The following is a 19,285-nucleotide window of genomic DNA, read 5'->3' on the forward strand; positions in this document are numbered from 1 at the left end:
TTATTTTTAACTTTTTTTTAATATTATTTCAATAGTATATTATTTTTAGTAAATAATAACCAATTGTATTTAATTGTTAATTATTTGTGATATAAGTATGTCAAAAATCGACTTCATTTTTTATTCTATATATAATAATATATATTATTTTCTTTGATCTTGAATTAGTATAATAAAAACTTAAAAAAACTGGAATAACAATCTTCATATTATATATGTATTTAAATTAATTAAAATTTATACAATGGTACTTAATTATAAATTTTAATTATCACGTGATAAAGTAAATATTAATGAAAATTGTCCAGTTAGATAATAAAAACAGTTCTTAAAAGTATGAAATCAAATTTAATGTATACACAATTTCATTTAATGTTTTAGAATTGTATAGAAATTATAGTGAACAAATAAACATAAATTTATATTGAAGTATGTATCAACTAGATACATGTTTTTAAATGGCATATAATTTTTTAAGAATATTAATAAAAAACTATATTTTTAATTATATTTTCGCTATTTAAATATTTTATAAACATAATAGATAATTGTGTAATAAAAAATAGTAATAGTTTAATATTTAGATATATAAATATTTAGTAAATTAGATTTCTTTATTTTATCAGAATAAACCTATATATATATACCTGATTTTTATTCATCAATTTTAGAAATATATATCTAACAATTAATATTGTTCTGAAAATACAATTATCTTAGTGTATCATCTTTTTTTTTTATTAAAATGTGACATTAAATATTAATCTGTATAATCTTATTTTTTAATTAACTAACGTCAGAGTATATTTTTATTTGATCTGTGCACATCAAATTATATTTTATATATAAAATTAATTGAAATTTGTATCTACTTAATAATTAAAACTTGATAGTGAAATATAAAATAAATATTCATGTATACAAGCGACAGTTATTTTTGCAATTTAGCAGGCTTAAATTTGATCAAAATCGTCAAGGGCATTGAAGACACCACTGTAAGTTGTCCGCAATGAGATCGGAATAAGGGCGCGCGCATACACACAGAAAAGAGTTGCTCCGGCACAGTTTTTCATTGCGCGCAAGCGTAAGAAGGTCTTTTCGAAGGAATGCAGTGAGCGTTGTGCTTCTCTTCCTGGCTCTCGTTCTACGTTCCTCTTTCTCCTCAAGATCATATTGCCAAAGTAGTTGTCAGAGCTATTAAATAGTTTAGTTGAGAACGACGAACATCAGCTGTGAGCTAATCATTCTTTCTTTGAGTGTAAGTGCAGCTGCGTGGTTACGGGAATAAAAGGCACGTGCGATAGGTTAACGTATAAGGGAGAAGCTTCAGTGAGATGGCCGACAGCGCCGCCTCCAACTCGAAACCAAGAGGATCGGTGAGCGATGGGCCCGTTGTCGCTGACCCTTCATCTTCCGGCACGAAGGTACAAGAGTCTACATCCATTACCTCATTGCTCTACTTTATGCTCTCTCATTCTCACACACGTAAGCGTCTTCTCCGTTTAGGTGACTGCGCGCGCGCAAAAATCGCCAAATAATTCTCGTTGCCGCTTTGCTTTCTTAACTTTATTGATAAATTCACTATCACGTCAGAGAACTCGTGACCCATATCGCTTGTCATTTTCTCGCTTTTTTTCTGCCGCTTGATTCGTGCTTGATTCGGTTTCGGTTTTTAAAGGTTTACTTCAACTCGCCATTATTATGAACCAATTTGATAATCCTATCCCATTTGCCTATCCACCCACCTCAATAGGATGCTTGTGTGAATTGTTGCAATGCATTTCATTCATATTGATTAATCTGATGATAATTATATAAAGCTTTTGTTAATTCATGAACTTGATTACCATTTGCTTTATGCTGGTTATTATTTTAATTTTACTTCTACACTGTTTAAATTTATGAAGATGAAAAAGTTTTATTATTACATTTGCTATTCTTTCATATTAGTAGATTATATATTTTAAATTAAAGTAAATTTGGGCTAGTTTGTCAAAGATTTAAATTGTTAATTTTTTATGTTTGTTATTAACATTTTGATTAACCGATATTAACTTGGAATGTAAGTTGATTTGTTTTTTTAAAAATTATTAAATTTAAAGTAACTCATTATAGATAATCTAATATATACTTTGGATCCATAAGTACGTATGGTTTACTAAAGTATTAAAAATAATTTTATTTAAGTATTAATATAATATTGATTTGTTTTTTCATAATTTAAACCATAACATATAAGTTATTTTTATTATAATTATTATAATTTGCATCATTTGAATCTATTCATATATTTCTAGTTAACATCCTTTATAGAAGATTTATAGAATTTTCTAAAAACATACTTTTTTAATCTAATAAATTTTATAATCATTATTAAAATTATTTTATACTATTTTTAGAATTTATTTTAATTTATTTAATGTATTATTTAAATATAATATATAGCTTATTAATAAACAAAAAGTAGCTGTTTCCATTTTTTTTAATCGCAAATAACTTAACCTAAATTGTCAATTGAAAGAGTATTAAGATTAAATTATATTATATGTTTTTTTTATTACTATAAAAAGTATAAACCATATTTAGTTCACATTATTTTATATAATATCAGTGAATATTTATTTTCTTTACAGGTATTAGGTTTTATTGTCAATTTGTTTAATTGATTCAGTTATTCTACCAATTTACTTGCCAGCAGTTTTTGTTGAAGAATAATTCATAATTAAGAATTAAACTTAACTATATCAATTAATATTTATGTATAATTTTATTAAAATAAAAAGTAATTATTATTAATTGTAAAAATAGTATTAAATGATGATTCCATGTTACATAGTATGTTTATATATAAATAGTATCATTGAGCTACTAGTTTATTAATATAAAAGTCATTGTCTAAAATTATTATACCAATCAAAATGTTTTAATAAAATAGTGTTAAAACTTTCATTCTAATATTTAATACAAGAATATAAGTTTTTTTTCTTCATAAAATAAAATCATATTGTATAACTAAATTATTTTAATTTCCATTTGTTTATTTAATATTTAATTTTCTTATTTTTAAGTTAGGAAAATTAAATAGTACATTGCTCGATTATTACGAAAATATATACAATATATTCAAATATTTGTGTAATATTAAAATGTTGTCAATGAAGGTGAAATATAGATTAACTATATATAAACTGTATTTAAACGATGGTTTTATCATTCACGTTGATTGCATATTTTAATTATATTTGTTTAATTTGTTTATTTTACAATTTTGTATTTGAATGTTGATTGCAAATCAAATTTTATTTCTTTAAAGAAATCGTAAAACCGTTGAATTTAACTTCGAGACCGCATATTAATATTTTTTAATGATTGGTCGAGTGATACTAAAATTGAATTGGTTGATGGGATATTTGATTGACCAATTAAATTTCAAATACAAATTTGAGCTTATTAGTATTTTAATTATTTTCCCGTTAAGACTTTTCATGGCTGAATCAAAATCGGTTTTATTAAATTTAAGTATTTTAATATTAACAGTTAACATAAATATTATATAAATCAAATTTATTGATGATCAGCGAATTGATTAAATCAGTATTATATTTTTCATACAACTAGGTAATTTTTATTGAATTTTTAATATCATCTTGTATATTAGATAGCTTTTTAATTTTTACGTTTTAATGTTCTAATTTATATAAGATATAAATATATTGAAATTTTAAACAAAATAATTATCACGAATTTATTTTGAGATTAAGAGGAAATTATAATTTTTTGTATGAATTAAACTAAATTGTTGTAAAAATTAGTTCAATTGAAAATTATAATAATACAATTCATAATAACAATATCTTTAAATTTATATTTAAATTTTCATTCTTTTATTTTTATTGGAAGAATCAGCGTATTTGAATAATCATCAACGCAATCACAAATAAAAGAGGAAATAAATTCATTATTTTACTTCAATCCATTTACATCATTATTTAATGCTTTATATTCAGTATTCATAAAAATCATTAATTTTATAAAATCATGCCCGAAACATCCTTGATGGAGAAGTTGCATAATCTTAAGATTTCGGATACCATGCTTGTACGTACTGCAAAGAAATTAAAATGCATTTGTATGTATGTACATGTGTTTAATATAATGCAATGCATGATATTCGTGCACAGAAAAACTGCTAATGAGAACAAAGAACGGCTATTTTTTCTTTCATCACATTTTGATTATTCGACCCTCGGTATTAAAACCAAATTACTCAATCGTTTTTTGCGTGTCATCGATTAAATAGACAACAGTTGGGTGAGAGTATTAGATATGAGTATTGCGCGCCAATTACTTTTTAGGTTTTGTTTGTTATATAGAATTAATGTGGCTAAAGAGGATAATCCTGTTTCTGTATTGGTAATCATGTTATAAGTAAAATTATATAATTAATTATATAATAAATAAAATAAATCATATGTGAAGTTTGGACACTTTGTGAAACAAAAAAATATAAAATAATGTATAATCGATGCTTTATAATAATGAAGTTAAACAAATTTCATTGATTTAAATTTTTGATAGAATGAAATTTATCTATAGAATGGCGCATTCGTTTAACGTTTACATTATTGAAAAAAAATGATGACATCAGACATATGTCAATTGTTATTGCAGTAGTAATACAGATTATTTAAAATGCAATATATATATACTAAAGACACTGGACAGAAATAGTAAATCTTTTAAAAATTCTCTGGCCACCTTTACTTTTCTAAATTAAAAAAAAAAAAGAAAAAACACCCCCTTTGTTCTAATTGCAATTACAAGTAATTTTCTTAATTTTTTTAGTTACCTAGCTGCAGTGTCAAAACTACAAGTTAGTTTTTATTTATGCCGAATACAAGTTGTTATTCAAATTCTTATCTATTAGTCTCTTTCATCACCTTTCTTTTTTTATCTTTTTTTTTTAAATCCATAGTCAGATTAATCAGAGCGCTTTTATAACTATTGATTTTGCTACATGCATTTTGTTATATATAATTCATTTGTATATATATTTAATAAGTTTTCTTACTTCTTTTTGGAAACTGAAGCGTTTTCAATATTTTTATTATAGTAATTATCATTGGTTACATATCGATTCCCTTGTGCATATATACATATTTAGTATAATAAAGTATCATACACACAGAGAGAGCGATTAAAGTATTATTAAATTAAAGTATTATTCGTATATTCATATTAATGATTTATAATAAGCCGAAAACATGAAAATAACATGAATTTGGCAATGATATTTATAATTAATACTTAAAAATTTAAATATTTTTTTGCAATAAGTTCTGTATGTGTAATTTATTTAAATATATGAATGTACATTAATTTGTTATAAAAGATGCAAATTAAATTTAAAAATAAGAATTTTAGGAACGCTCTTAATTAATTGAAATAAGCTAAAATAATTCCATTAAAGTTCAAATAACTTCACATTGCTAAAAAAATATAATTTGTTATCTAAGTAAATTATATTTTTATTGTTATATTTACCTATTTGTATAAATGTAGCATTAAATAAATCGTTTAAAACAATCTTATCGAACTATTACAATTAAAAATGATCATTACTGCTACTTTTATCAAAATTTAAACTTGTAATAAAAAAATCGAACTAATTTACTTATACTAAAACTTTAGAGACTTTTGAAAACAATGCTTCGAAGTGCACCAGAACTCGAACTTGACTATGGACCATGGAATTTAAATTATGAAATGGTCGTTATTGTGATTTCAGAGCCTAGAGGCAACGAATAGTGCCTTTCACGGCGCAAGATCGAAATTAGTAAGTAATACTATGAACCATAAAAAACATTTAAATTTTATAATATATATTTTGCAATCTGTGAGGTGTGCGTGTGCATGCTTGAGTGTGTGCTTGTGTTCACGTATACATTATACGTATCACAAAAATTGAACAAACGAAAATTATTCATATGACAAGTTAAACAGTTCAATGACGTATTCGTTGAAGATCTATTCTTTACATTATGAAATTCATATTTATATATTTTGTATTATTATTGATGTTTTGTATTTTTAAATTATCTATTTAATGTTACTATTACTTTTAAATGTTATTAATAAAATCGTCAATATTTAGAAATTTATGAAAAATTATTTTAAGATACTATAGTAATTTTAGAAACGATAATTTTTTATTTAAACTGAATACCTTTATATTAGCATAAATCTTATGATATATACACTTTGATTGAAAATAGCACTATTGATGAACTGTTGAAGTAGGTTATATTTATTATTCGACTGTTCGACTTTGTAAAAAGATAAATAAAATTTATTGTTCGAATAGAAAAATTAACAAGATATAGTTTAATGAAAATGAGTTATCTTAATATTCTGTGATGCAATGTACAGCATAGATCCCGAATTTACTTTAGGATTTATGTCATAACAACATATGTGAACGCAAATACATATTTATGAGTGCTCCTAACACTCACATACATAAATGCATGATAAAATATGAGTACAATCCTGCACGCCAAGCATCGCAAAATGTAAAAACCAGAACGGATCATCTGCAAATACGTGACCAGAAGTATCTCAATTTTTTCAGGAGTCCAAATCTGGAGCATTGAAAAAGGCCGGCAGATATAGGAGTCGTTCGCTATCTGCAAGCAGTACTGACAGCTATAGCTCTGGTATAGTTACCGTATTTTTAGCATTAATTGTTTTTCAATTATTCCCGTAAAGTTGCAAATATTTTTGAGCTAATTCCTTTCCACATTCGACAATACTTCATAATAGACGATAGACGATGCTCTCGTCTTATATATCTTTGTCGGTATTTTATTTACTAATAACAAAATGTGAAGGCACCTAGTATGAAAAGCTAGTCACACTTTTTATTGCTAGGTAAATTCTATTTATATAGGGAAGAAATAAGCTATTAATTTATTCTTCTTATTATTATAATTGTTGTAGCTATTAAAGCTATTGTTATCATTATTATTATAAAAGTTAATACAAGTCAAAGTGTTCGATCAAATATATCATATTTTTTAATAACGTATTAAAAAGTTGTTTAAATGTTTCGTCAATATTACTTATGTATTTTTAAATTAAACTTTATTTCTGATGAACATTTTTAAAGCAAGTAATTTTATGGATTTAAATATCATTTAATTTCTCTCTCTCTCTCTCTCTCTCTCTCTCTCTCTCTCTCTCTATTAATATGATTATAAAAAAGTAAAATAATATAAAATGTTTTTACAAATAAAATCTTTAGAAATATCTTATTTAAAATAATTGAGTATGAAAGATCATTTTCTATAAAAATAATAAAATTTAATGAATTCGATATCTTAAGTAAAATGAAAAAAATTTTGTACATGGGTACGTGTATATTTCTAAAAATTAATTTTATTGCAGTTACTCTTGTTATAATACAATTAGTTAATATTAAGAAAACTATTTTTTAATGCTTTAACTTCACAAAACATTACATTTTGTATAATCGGGAATTATAGAGAACCGATAGTAAAATATATAATCTTATTGTTTCATATATTTTTGAAAGAATTAAACGTTACAAAAATTAATTTGAATATTCAATGTTTGCAAGCACAATTTCAATAGTTATAATGTATTGTATGTGATTAAAAAATAAATTAAATTGAATTAACACATATTCAACTTTGTTTATTTATACTTTAGGTATAAAGAAAAATAATTAAAAGTATTTTTAGAAATATAAACATTAATATTTTATAACTTTAATATTTTTAAACTAAAGTTTTTATTTATTTTACTGCTTTCTGTTAAAAATAAATTATCTTCAAATATTTATTGAATTTACTTTTGTTCTATTAACTATATAAAAATTATAACGTAATTGAAAGAATTATCTAGAATATTTTAAAATTATTTTAAAAACCTCAGTATTGACATGATATCTTATTACTTCTAGTTTCAATGGGTATATTAAAAGTTAGTTGTTTGTATAAATTAGTAGAATAGTTGATTAATTAAATTCCAAAAATATTTTTATACCATGCTTTAGTTTATAAACTTATGGAACCTACATGTTTCATTTTATTATTGTGTCTTCATCCTCCTTTTTTTCCATTACATATGCTTCTTTTTTTCTCCCTTCCCCCCTCTCTCTCTCTCTCTCTCTCTCTCTCTCTCTCTCTCTCTCTGGCATATAAATTTTCAGATAAAAAAATTATTAAGTTTTCGTAATATGTAGTAATTGTTTATCCAAAATAACAAAAAATTTAACCTGTATTTCAGTTAAACTCTTCTTTTTTATTTAAGCGATACAATATTTTTATTGTTGTAAAGTAATTAATTATATCTAAATGAAAATAATGTATATATTTTAAATTTTTAATACAAAATAGAGTAATACTGTTTTTTACGAGATCTTTACTTTTATCATAATTTTCGGAATACAAATAAGCCTTTTCATGACGCGTAAGTTGAATTTTAAAAAACTCAAAGCGCCTCGATGTTAAAAGAAAAGCAGAAATAAGTTTGAATATGACTTACGTAGCAGTAAGATTGATCAAGACTCCGGATTCCCCTCGTATCGACCATGAAAAACTCGCTTACGAGGGAACTCCCAGGGGGAAAAGCAAGAAGTCTAGAGAGGGAGAAAACAAGAGTATGTAAAGAGCGACTGTTTTTCTGCCATGAGGAGTTTAGCTAGTTGAAGGCACTAATCATGCGTTCATTCTCTGTTTCGTGTGCGCCACGGCTCACATCGCGGATTCGGCTGTGAACAATTGTAGCGTCTTATACAGGGAGCAGCAGCGAGGAGGACGATGTATCACCACGCGAGAAAATCCAGAAGACTGACAAAGGCTTCACGGATTTCTGTGTGCGGAACATCGACCAACATGCATTTGGACGCAGAGAGATCGAAATTGCCGAGCAGGAAATGCCAGGCATTATGGCACTTCGAAAACGGGCCCGCGATGACAAGGTAAGTCAGATACCTGATAAATAACTAAAACTGTTATAATCATGATTCTACTCAAAAAAAGGGTTTCCACTTAATTCTTCTGTAGTGATTATCAGTTGTAAGTATTATGTTGCATGATCTAATTATCTTGTTAAAGGCATTTTTCCATAGAATCAAAAATACAACAACGAATGATTCATTTAAATTTGATCGATATTGATATAATTATGAATTTTATTTATAATATTCTACAGAGCAACTTAAGGATATCGTTTGCGACGGATTAATGGGTCAGTATTTTTTCAGTTGTAATATAAGGTAGTATGAATAGTATTGAGAGATTCTGATAGAAATTTGGAACATTGGAAATAAGATGGAATTAATCAAAAATAAAAACATTCTTATATTCACAAGCCAAATTTTAATCGGGATACTATTATTATTGATTAATAATTATTTTTGATTGTTAATCATTTTAATAAACTGAAAAAAACCAGAATTTTAAATTATAAAATGTTGTCATTTGTAATAATAATATTATTATTATTCTATAATAAAATCAATTAAAATAGTAATAGGTTTTGTGGCCTGGAAAGTTTTTTTTTATGCAATAAATCCATCGAAATATTTTATTTATACTTACGTTAAATTTAAGATTTCAGTTACAAAGTAAAATTCTAAAATTCATAAAGTTATATAATTATATTTATCAAGTAAAATACTGAAACCTGCTACTTTTTAAGATTCTGTTTTAGAGTTGTTAATGTTTCATAAGTAATATGAATTATTTTTATAGGAAAATATATTATTTATAATATTTTTAATTAAAGGATATAAAATAATGTATTTGACTGAAAAAGTTTAAAGTGATAATATAATTTAAACATTGATTGTAATTTTTAAAACGAGTTAATAAATATAATAAAAAGTCCATAATTGTTAAAGTTTAAATCTTATTTAAGAATTTTACTTTCGTCTTTGAATTATTACACTGCTATTTTATATTAAAGAACTCTTAATTGTGTGTGTATACTTTGATGATTTTTTTCAAGACTAATGAGATAATAATTAATTAGACAAATTTTGTGTCGAATCGCACTCACCGCCTGTTTTATTGTTTGTTAATAAAATTAAGGAATATGCAAGAGCGAAATAAAAATAATACATTGACTTTTCTTTATATAATTAAAAAACTAAATTCACTTTAATTAATTTTGATTTAATGTTCTAAAGAAGTAAATTCATATGAAAAGCATATACTATCGTTTCATTGCGACGTCTAAATTACTTCGAACTTTTAATTATATTCTTTACTGTCTCATACGACAAAACGTCACCATAGCTCCTTTATTGAGCACGCACATACACACTTATACCCACACTACGTTTTCTCGTTTAAACGAAAAGGAAAGGCGGTGAGCTACGTGACTCACACAAGATAAATTGTCCGCACAGCCGTTGAAGAATGCAAAGATTGTCGGCTGCACGCACATAAATGCTCAGACGGCCGTTCTGGTTGAGACTCTGGTGGAACTTGGGGCGCAGGTACGATGGGCTGCGTGCAACATCTATTCGACGCAGAACGAGGTAGCAGCTGCACTGGCACACGAAGGCTACCCCGTGTATGCATGGCGGGCCGAAACCGAGGAAGATTTTTGGTGGTGCATTGACAAGTGCATAGCCGCCGAGAATTGGCAACCCAACATGATCCTCGATGACGGTGGCGACGCTACTCATCTCATGCTCAAAAAGTATAATGCCACGTTCAAGATGATTAAAGGTGAGTAAATGATATACCTTCTGATTTGACTATTAAAAAATCTGCCCTATTGTCATATAAAAGAAATTTTTATAAAGAAGCATAGTGATTTAATTTAAATGTAATTAAGAAATCAGTAATTTTAGTTTATGATTAATTAGTTACATGTATACATTTTTAAAAATATTTATTGTTGTATGTATTTAATTTAGGAAAGTTGCTTAAAATGAAGTGAAAATATAATTAATCAAATAAATTTGTTTATACAACTACTTATAATGATTTGTTTATAAAAATAATACGTATTATAATTAAGTTTCTAAACATCGTTAGTTTACTAGTTAAATTCTAAATATTTATAGTGCTCTTTTATCAATATTTACTAACTCTCACTAAATTTTAAAATATCTTTATTTATAAAGTTTATAAGATATAAGTTATGATAAATATATATTTTATTTGTGGATTAGGAATTGTTGAGGAAAGCGTAACGGGTGTTCACAGACTGTATCAATTGTCTAAAGCAGGGAAGTTATCCGTTCCTGCTATGAATGTCAATGATAGTGTAACTAAAACGAAATTTGATAACCTTTACAGCTGTCGCGAAAGCATCATTGACAGGTAATCTTACTTTTGATTAAATGCTAAAACAACATTTTTTAACTGCTTTTTTATATAAATATGTAATATAAATTTAAATGAAAATTGGGTTGAAGTAATTGCTTAAATAAGTTTTGATTAATTATGACTTAATTCAATTTTTCAATACATTTTCAGTGTGACATATTTTATAATAAAAATATAATGTGACTTTTGTTATATCATAAATAAAAATAATAAATTACTAAAATAATAATTTACTAAGATAATCATAAAATTCTAATAAAAATATTTCAAAATACTATTTATATATACACATATGCAATTGTCAAATTAAAAAGTTTTTAAACTTTGTATAAATAAAAAGGTATAGAAGCTTTTGATTCATTTTTTAAATAAATTTTCTTTGTTTTATTGTATTGTGAATATATTTATATTTCATTCATATACGGCCCTTATAAGTGTTGAATTTTCTGGGTTGGAATTATGTAGTTAGCCAACTTACAAAAATAAAATTTGCATGATAAATGACGATGATTTAACGAGATGATATAAATAATAATATATTGAAAACATTCTTTTCGAATAATATTACACTAGAATACAATTATATAAAATTATTTTTATTGAACGAGTTTTAATTAATTGTGAATTTGATCTATTAGAATTGTATATATAATTATATATAAAGTATAAGTATGATCTAGTTTATCAATTAAGTTTTAATTCAATATATAATTTCTATATCTTTTTTTAACTGGGTCCATTAATGCTATCGTGTAATAAATATTGAATTAATGAAAATATACTTCCGCAAGATATCCGATCACTTATAGATAAGCGCGTAAACTAATCTTGAAAATAGCAAATGAATTGTCGAATACTCGATTAAAATATCGACAAACTTCCAAACAGTTTGAAGCGATCGACGGACGTGATGTTCGGTGGCAAGCAAGTTGTCATCTGCGGTTATGGGGAGGTTGGTAAAGGCTGTTGTCAGGCACTTAAGGGTCTCGGCTGCATCGTATATATCACAGAAATCGATCCTATATGTGCTCTTCAAGCGAGGCAAGTCTATAGTCATATATAATTGCGAGTCTAGACGTGTGTTCTATTTTTGATTGTCGTGTGCAGCATGGACGGCTTTCGCGTTGTCAAGCTTAATGAAGTCATAAGGAACGTGGATATCGTTATCACTGCAACTGGCAACAAAAATGTTGTAACACGTGAGCATATGGATAAAATGAAAAACGGATGCGTGGTTTGCAACATGGGCCATAGTAATACTGAAATTGAAATTGTGAGTGAAAGTGGTTTGTATAACCTAGCTCTGAATCGTATATCTTCGTTTTCAATCAATATTTATAAGGACGAGGTTGAATGAACGAATCTCATTCAATCTTATTAAATATGGCAGAACTCTTACAAACACTTCCACTAAATGCATGTTAATATTGTATTAACAGAACAGTCTACGTACATCAGATTTGACATGGGAGAAGGTCCGCTCCCAGGTGGACCACGTAATTTGGCCGGATGGCAAACGGATCGTACTTTTAGCCGAAGGTCGTTTGGTGAATCTCTCATGTTCTAGTATTCCGTCCTTCGTAGTTTCCATTACAGCTGCAACTCAAGCTCTCGCTCTAATCGAGCTCTTTAATGCCCCTCAAGGCCGCTACAAGAGTGATGTTTATTTACTGCCTAAAAAGATGGGTTAGTATGCCAATTCTGTTTTTCTCTTTTTTTATTTTAAGGCAATACCTATATAATACTACAAATTAATCTATTCATTTTGAAATATAATTCCAATTCTTAAGTAGATTATAAGAGGTGTAATTTTTTAATATCGTAGATAATACGAAGGTAATTTTTTTAATCTTTAGAGTTTTTAATAATTATATTGTTTGACAATAAATGAAACGTACAATGTTTAAATATTATTATACAATTAATTGAGCATATTTTCACATTAATATAACCATATCGATGACATCTTTTTTCTTAAATGTGTTTACAGATGAGTACGTTGCTTCTCTGCATTTACCTACTTTTGATGCTCACTTAACAGAATTAACGGATGAACAAGCTAAATATATGGGCTTAAATAAAGCCGGACCGTTTAAACCCAATTATTATCGGTATGTAAAAGTTATGCATTTATTTTTATATTAAAAATCACTACATTAAATTCAAATCTTTATTATAACAAATTATTTTTTTATTACTTTTTTCTTTTATCTCCATATTTGTTTTTCCACGGAAGATGAACGTATGATGGTGCACCATTTGTTTCTTTAAATGGCTGTTTAAAAGTTTCAATCAAGTAGACGAGTGAAAGTATAAAAATTAAAATAAATAAACTGTAATATTTTTTTAAAAAATTGAACAATGAAAGAAAATTTAAAAATATAAAAACTACTAATATGAGTTTTTTAATAAGCGATTTTTAAAAAAATTATTCAAACAATATTTATTCGCTTATTACCAAGTATCAATTTTATAAAAATAATAAGTATTTAACCTTTTTACTTTACTTCAAAATACTTGTTTAGAACTTTAATTAGTCCATTAGCACATGTAAAAAATATTTCCTATGGTTAACATTTATATTAATTTATATTTATTCATATTAATTATGTAAATCTAAATGATTTAAATGATAACAAATAATTAAAAAATTTAAGCTATCAACTAATACTTATTTTTGACAATAAATTAATAATCAATATTTACATGTGCAGTATTTGTCCAGAAATTATATTTTATGGTAATATTCGATTTAATTTATTCAATTACTTCATTTAATATGACTCTTTCCTTCATACTTCTAGATTATATATATTATTTTTTATTTGATCTTATAAATTCAAACAACTTACTTAAATAAATTTTAAAAATCATGCATTAAATCACACTTTTAAAAATAATTGTTACTTATCAATAAATAATTTTATAAAAATATTTTTATGTCTACAGATGCCTTTCTCAAAGTCTGGCGTTTCGCTTGAAACAAAAATTTTTACAAAGTAATAAATAGAAGAAAAATATGAACAAAATGAAGTATAGGCGAATTAGCATATACGAAATATAATGTATCGCGGTAGGGTTAAAATCACAAATTTATATTATTGTTGTGAATTTTGCATTTAATCTAAATTCATTTTTATTGAAAGAGAAGATAATACACAACGTATTTTGAGCTATTTATAACTTACTCATTTCAATAATTGACAACGAAATATTTGCTTTCAGCTACTAAATTGGCAAATGGGCTGGACAAATAAAAGTGTGGATCTGTAGGATCACCATTTTGATCCATCAACAAAACACAAAAAAGAAACTTACCATAAAGTGAAGCTGAACATCAAGCGAATGAAAAAAGCAGGGAACTCTTTCATTTTATCTGTCAAATACTACTTCAAAAAAGAAAACGAAATTAGAATAATGTTTCAAAAATACGTGTATCATTCCAATAAATTACTAATTAAAATACAATTTTATTAGCTTGTACGTACCTGCTATACTGTTAGACTGGATGAATAAATTGTGATCATTCGAAATATTTGGAAAAAAATTAACGTAGGTTTAAAAATAATATAAACTATTTTCTAAATAAATAACAAGCAAAATGTCACGCAGGACGCAAGTGTGAAAAGCTAATTTATCGTAATACCCTATTTTGATTGCTTGTGTTTTTAATAGGCGATTCTAGAAAAATCTTCAAGACTATACGCCGTATCAAGCAGATTTATACTATATTTTATTTTTTAAACTATATCAGAAGAAACTAATTTTAATTAATAGTTTTCTTTAAAAAGTTAAGTAAACACTAATGGTACCATAAATGATTGTAAATATTATTCTGTTTATGTAAATTTTCAATTAATAAGATTTGCAATTAATCAAATTGTAGATATAAAAAATCTAGTTATATTGTTTGCATTTATAATGAGTATTTGGTAAAGAAATTACTAATCTGTTTATCACTTCTTCAATCGCAATATGTACATAACTAGACATAATAGGAAGAATACGATCTTATAGTTGGCCGTAGTGATGATAAAAAATTAACAGAATGAATTAGATTGTACCTTTTAAAATAAATATCGTATTTTTTTTAATATAAAGCCTCTTCAAAAACTAAAAATAATAAAAAAATTGATTTTCAAGATTTGGATTAGTTAGGAATCAGAACATTAAAATACATCAATTGATTTCTGAACATCATTTTACATTGCACCAATAAAATTAGATTTGTATTTTAGCCTCAGTAAATAAAAAGTTTCCAGTTTCATATAAGAAATAAGGAAAATAACTAACGGTAAAAAAAGACAAAAATAGCATTAATAATTGTATGCTCTTGACGAACGAATGTGAACTTACACAAAAACTATTTACTAAATAAAACATAATAAAACAAAATGTTTGGAAAAATTGTCACCTTGTGCAATTATTTTCAGCTACTCATTGCGAGTACACAGAGCAAATACACTGAAATTTTTTTTGATAACAGCAATGAACTACGAGAGATATAAATTAAAAATATATTAATAGAATTTGACTATAATTAGATTTCGACATAGATTGTTACCGAGAGAAATTCATATGATTTCATTATGCAAATATGGTATATACAAAAATTAATTTTTAATTTCAAAATAAGCTGCCGATATTTAAATTGATAGAGAAAAATGCTGTTCCTATTATTTATATATGAAGAAGAAAGTGTAAAATATAAACCGAAAAAGGCCTAATATTTTTTCGAAGCTTTTATGTCATTATCCTATCTTTCGTTTACTTAAATTTATTACATGTTTATCGTTTTTTGGTTTAATACTGTAAAAATTTGAACTCACGTGGGTCTTAATTACGTATGGGAAATAAAAGAATTGAAAAACTAAGAAAATAACATGCAATTGTGTTACTAGTATTTTTGTAAAATACTATTATAGACCGTAAATAAATGACAGATTTAAAAAAGACATATTTTACTTATTATTTTTTAAAACCTTAAATTATCTATTAACATTTTTTCGTATTTTAAAATTAGTGTCAAATGGAATTAAATATATTTTTTATTGTAATGTAGTAATGTAGTACATTGATAAAATCAGCAATCTTCTAAGTGTTAAAACATAAAATTTCATGTTATTTTAAAAATAAAATGAAATAGTTAAGTTTCATTATTAATTTTAAGTAACAATTTTCATACTGTTTAAAAAAATTTTACAATAAATGCAGTTTATTTGTACACCGATAAGAAATTTCATAATACAAAATTTTATTCATTAGCATTAGACTTTCGTGATTATTATTTTAATTAACACAAATATGTTGGTAAATAATCAATATTCGAAAAAACTATTTTACATGATTTTTACAATCGCCATTTATATAAAAATTTAAAATAAGCATGAAAATGATCATATAAATAATAAAAATCTAATTGAATATTAGTAATTCATAATGTATACATTTTATTATATATAAAGTATCTCCCTCGTTGCTACAAGGAATTTAATAATTAAAGACAATAAAAATGAATATATTATTCACGAAGTACATATATATTTTATAAAGAGCGCATTAGAATCAAATAGTTTTCTAAATATATGGAACATTTATAGTATATATATAATTTATTATATTATCGATACTCACTTCCAAAGTGATATATGATTTTGGTCCATACGCTATTTGCTTTAAATACTTTTCGTTTCTCAGACGAATAACAATAAATTTTTATATATTACATATTAAATAAAATTTGCAATAAGTATTTTAATTGCGCCAGCCAATTAAATCCAAATCTGAAAGTATTATTACAGCCCTTCCAGTAATTGATTATTTACATTAAACAAATCGAAGATTACAGTACTATATACCGTTTATTTTAAAATATACTGTTATTTTTTATGCTAATTCAAACTAATTCAAATTTTTTTTCTTTAAAAGTATTACAATGAATATTTTTTATGTATGAAGTATTTAATACTAACATCCGGAAAATACATGTTTATAAAATGTACATTCAATAAAAAATAAACTATTTTTTAAATTAAGCAACATTCGATTTTATATATTGCTAAACAATAAGACTTTAGTTTCATGAAAAATATGTATACTAGAACAATGTAAAATGGATTAAATTTTTTACGTTCTTCGTACAATAAAGTAAATTAAAAGATTATGCAATTATTACAGAATCATTTTATTTTATAATTCATCTTTTGTAATTAAAATATGTATTATTGAAGTAAAATATATTTTTTATTACAAAAATTATTTTATTCTTAAACTATGCATTCTTAATAAATTAAAATGAAATTTATTTTACCGATCTTACATCCACTACACAAAAAAACAGCGAAATAATGATCAACGATGTTTAATTTTAATGAACCTAATTAACAATATTTAATTTCAACTAGATGAAATCTCTATGAAAAATTTTTTAGTATTAAGTAGCAAAGTACCGAAGGAATAAATCTCAGCGTAACTGAACTTAATAAAATTGTTAACTATATGAATATATGAAGTATAATAACAACCATAGTACTAATTTTTGTAATGTAGTGTACAATTTATTACAATTATTGAAGTCGATAAAAATTTAACATACTTTAAAAAAAAAACTATTAGCGAAAATATATTTTATCTTACTTTTCAAATTTCTTATACATTTTTTTTTAATCTCAAATGTATAAAATTTTAAAGTTTATATCTCAATTCGTTTATATATATATATATATAAAATTGTAAATACATATACCGCAAGAAAAATTCAATACACGTTTATCCACTAATTTTTCAACTTTGTAACAGAATTTATTTTGAATATATAAAATAATTATTCGAGATTAAAAAAAAGTATATAATTTATGAATCTATTAATTTATGTATTTTAAAATAATTGCATACTTTATAAGTTATTTTGACGTCGAATTCTAAAATATATAAATTTAAAAAGCAGTTTTAACTGTTAACGTTAAAATAAGAATCTTAATTTCTACAATTATTGTTATAATCGTACAAAGTGTTGAAGTATCAAATAACAATTTATTTACACATTTACAAGAATTATATAATTTATATTTATAATTATATAATATTTATGTATAAAATTTTAAATATTAAATATAAACTGATTAATCACGTTAGGTACACTTATTCTTCATGTGGTGGATGTAGCAATATTACGCAATATTTCATTTAAAAAAAGCTTATAAAAAATTATATTTGTTGTGAAATTTATAATTAAACCATTGACTAATTACTAAATCTTTTTAATTCATTTTCGAGTAATTTATTCATTTAAATTCAGACTTTTAAGGTTAAATATTTTTATTTTTATAATATATACCTATATTATTATTACTAACAAATTGACTGAATGCTTGTTATATGTCGTTAAATTATTTTGTAGTTTGATATGTATGGATATTCATATGTATTACCAGCAATTACGGAAAATTATTTAATTTTTTTCTTTTAAATAAATGCGCGAAATTTTAAGTCATGCTCGATACGAGCATACAATAAAATTAAATCAAATAGAATCAGTCACAAAATTTCTTTTAAAAACATTTATTGTAAAAACTAAAAAATATAGACATTTCTACAAAAATTATGTGATGAATATTTTGTAATGGATATTTTGTATTACGAATGAAAATTAATATAATATAAATATGAAAACTATAACAATAAGTATAAATTGGTCAATGTTTTATCATTATATACTGAAATATAAAAGTAAAATTAAAATAAATAACAAATTTTTAATATTTTAACGTAATAAATAAGTATATTAAATCAATTAAATCACTAAGAATTAACGAGCTAAAAAATTTAAATCGAATTTTGAATTTTTTATAGATATACAATCTATAGTAAGATATATGTTGTACAATGTATGTCATGTTTAGTTTTTTGATGAATAT

At 24.6% G+C, this 19,285-nt stretch overlaps 1 protein-coding gene across 4 annotated transcripts; it reads left to right on the forward strand.

Annotated features, from left to right (window-relative positions):
- The first annotated feature begins 998 nt into the window (after positions 1-998).
- Positions 999-15,098, forward strand: LOC105366473 (putative adenosylhomocysteinase 2). 4 transcript variants are annotated; one of them, XR_913010.1, is made up of 13 exons: positions 999-1,424; positions 5,789-5,836; positions 6,632-6,716; positions 8,573-8,683; positions 8,811-9,004; positions 10,439-10,763; positions 11,213-11,363; positions 12,258-12,410; positions 12,477-12,642; positions 12,809-13,055; positions 13,360-13,480; positions 14,319-14,442; positions 14,595-15,098. XR_913010.1 is itself a non-coding variant. In XM_011504928.1 (12 exons), exons 1-12 carry the CDS (start codon positions 1,335-1,337, stop codon positions 14,599-14,601), a joined length of 1,698 nt encoding a protein of 565 aa, XP_011503230.1. In that variant the 5' UTR covers positions 1,002-1,334; the 3' UTR covers positions 14,602-15,098. The 4 variants fall into 4 exon arrangements, 1 of the variants encoding a protein (XP_011503230.1); XR_913011.1 differs by lacking the exon at positions 8,573-8,683 and having other exon boundaries at positions 1,002-1,424; XR_913012.1 differs by lacking the exon at positions 8,573-8,683 and having other exon boundaries at positions 1,002-1,424; positions 8,823-9,004.
- The last annotated feature ends 4,187 nt before the right edge of the window (positions 15,099-19,285 follow it).

The sequence above is a fragment of the Ceratosolen solmsi genome, unplaced genomic scaffold, assembly GCF_000503995.2.
Source record: "Ceratosolen solmsi marchali unplaced genomic scaffold, CerSol_1.0 scaffold4, whole genome shotgun sequence".
Lineage (NCBI taxonomy): Eukaryota > Metazoa > Arthropoda > Insecta > Hymenoptera > Agaonidae > Ceratosolen > Ceratosolen solmsi.

Bases quoted from the DNA above. Each gene is read 5' to 3' on its own strand.
- LOC105366473 (XM_011504928.1), top strand. From the start codon at position 1,335: ATGGCCGACAGCGCCGCCTCCAACTCGAAACCAAGAGGATCGGTGAGC. The intron at 11,364-12,257 runs GTAATCTTACTT...ACTTCCAAACAG, and splicing joins CGCGAAAGCATCATTGACAG to TTTGAAGCGATCGACGGACG. The intron at 12,643-12,808 runs GTGAGTGAAAGT...TTGTATTAACAG, and splicing joins GTAATACTGAAATTGAAATT to AACAGTCTACGTACATCAGA.